The sequence below is a fragment of the Callorhinus ursinus genome, unplaced genomic scaffold, assembly GCF_003265705.2.
Source record: "Callorhinus ursinus isolate GAN/ISIS: 27379988/994484 unplaced genomic scaffold, GSC_fseal_2.0 scaffold58, whole genome shotgun sequence".
Lineage (NCBI taxonomy): Eukaryota > Metazoa > Chordata > Mammalia > Carnivora > Otariidae > Callorhinus > Callorhinus ursinus.
In genome coordinates this window covers 1,349,368-1,350,422 of record NW_027397120.1, presented here as the reverse complement: position 1 = coordinate 1,350,422, position 1,055 = coordinate 1,349,368, and the positions used below count along the sequence as shown (strand labels likewise).

General features: G+C 61.4%; 1 protein-coding gene across 1 annotated transcript in view; it reads left to right on the top strand.

The window, feature by feature from the left end:
• Window positions 1–1,055, top strand: part of JAKMIP3 (Janus kinase and microtubule interacting protein 3) — a 117,498-nt gene that overhangs the window by 94,699 nt on the left and 21,744 nt on the right. The window contains exons 14-15 of the mRNA XM_073884722.1: window positions 173–233; window positions 322–443. Coding sequence (XP_073740823.1) covers window positions 173–233; window positions 322–443 — 183 coding nt within the window. The remainder of the gene's footprint in view (window positions 1–172; window positions 234–321; window positions 444–1,055) is intronic.

Here is a 1,055-nt window from a genome sequence, read left to right as displayed (position 1 = left end):
CCTGGCACCCTCATTCACTTCCTACCTGGCATCTCCATTCACCCCCCACCAGACACCCTCATTCACTTCCTACCTGGCATCTCCATTCACCCCCCACCTGGCACCTCCATTCACCCCCCAACCAGGCACCCCATTCACCTCTGACCAGATACCCCCATTCACCCCCCCACAGGCACCCCATTCATGCCCGCACCAGACACCAGCATTCACCTCCTACCAGGCACCCCCACCAGGTACCCCCATTCAGGTACCACTCATTCACCCCCTACCAGGCACCCCATTCGCCTCCCCACCCGCCACCCCATGCCCTCATTATTTCAGTCTGGTGCCTCTGCAAGCACCCCTCCTTACTGTACCCATGTCTGCTTTGGGTGCAGAATCTGACCAATGAGGAGCAGGTGGTCGTCATACAAGCTAGGACAGTCCTGACCTTGGCTGAAAAGGTAACAGCACCTGTGTGGCCACTCTTGGGACAGGGCCAGGCTCAGCTGGGAGAGGGTGCCTTCCCTGGAGGAGGGGCTCCCGGGGTGTGGGGTGGAGAATCCATGAATCCTATCAGCCTGGGAGGTCCCACACACGCAAGGGTCAAACAACACCCACCACCCTTGTTTGCGGGTAACAGATCAGCCAGGCTTTGTCTCAAGGCCAACTCTGCCTCAGTTCCCCCCTCCAAAGGCCAGGCAATGGAGTGGATCTGTATACCATTGGCTTTCTGTTCATCCCACCAGGACCCTCCCTTGGGGGCTGCCCAGCCCACCTGGGCTCCTTACCTGCAGCTGGCCCCCACCCCACAGCCAGAGCCTGCCTGGGAGTTCTCCAGCGGGAAGGGGAGAGGGAGTCCTGGCAAGCAGGGGTGCAGGGGATGGGACTGAGGGAGGACCTCTGCTGGCTGAGTGCTCAGGTGCACCTGTCCCTGCCGAACCTCTGCTCATGACCCTTCTCTCCCTGGGGAAGTGGGGGACAGACTTCCTGGACACCACGTGGGGCTGTCTGGACGCTGGGCACCCGGGGCTCACAGTGCCAACCCCGTCCCCACTCTCAGGGCTCACAGTGCC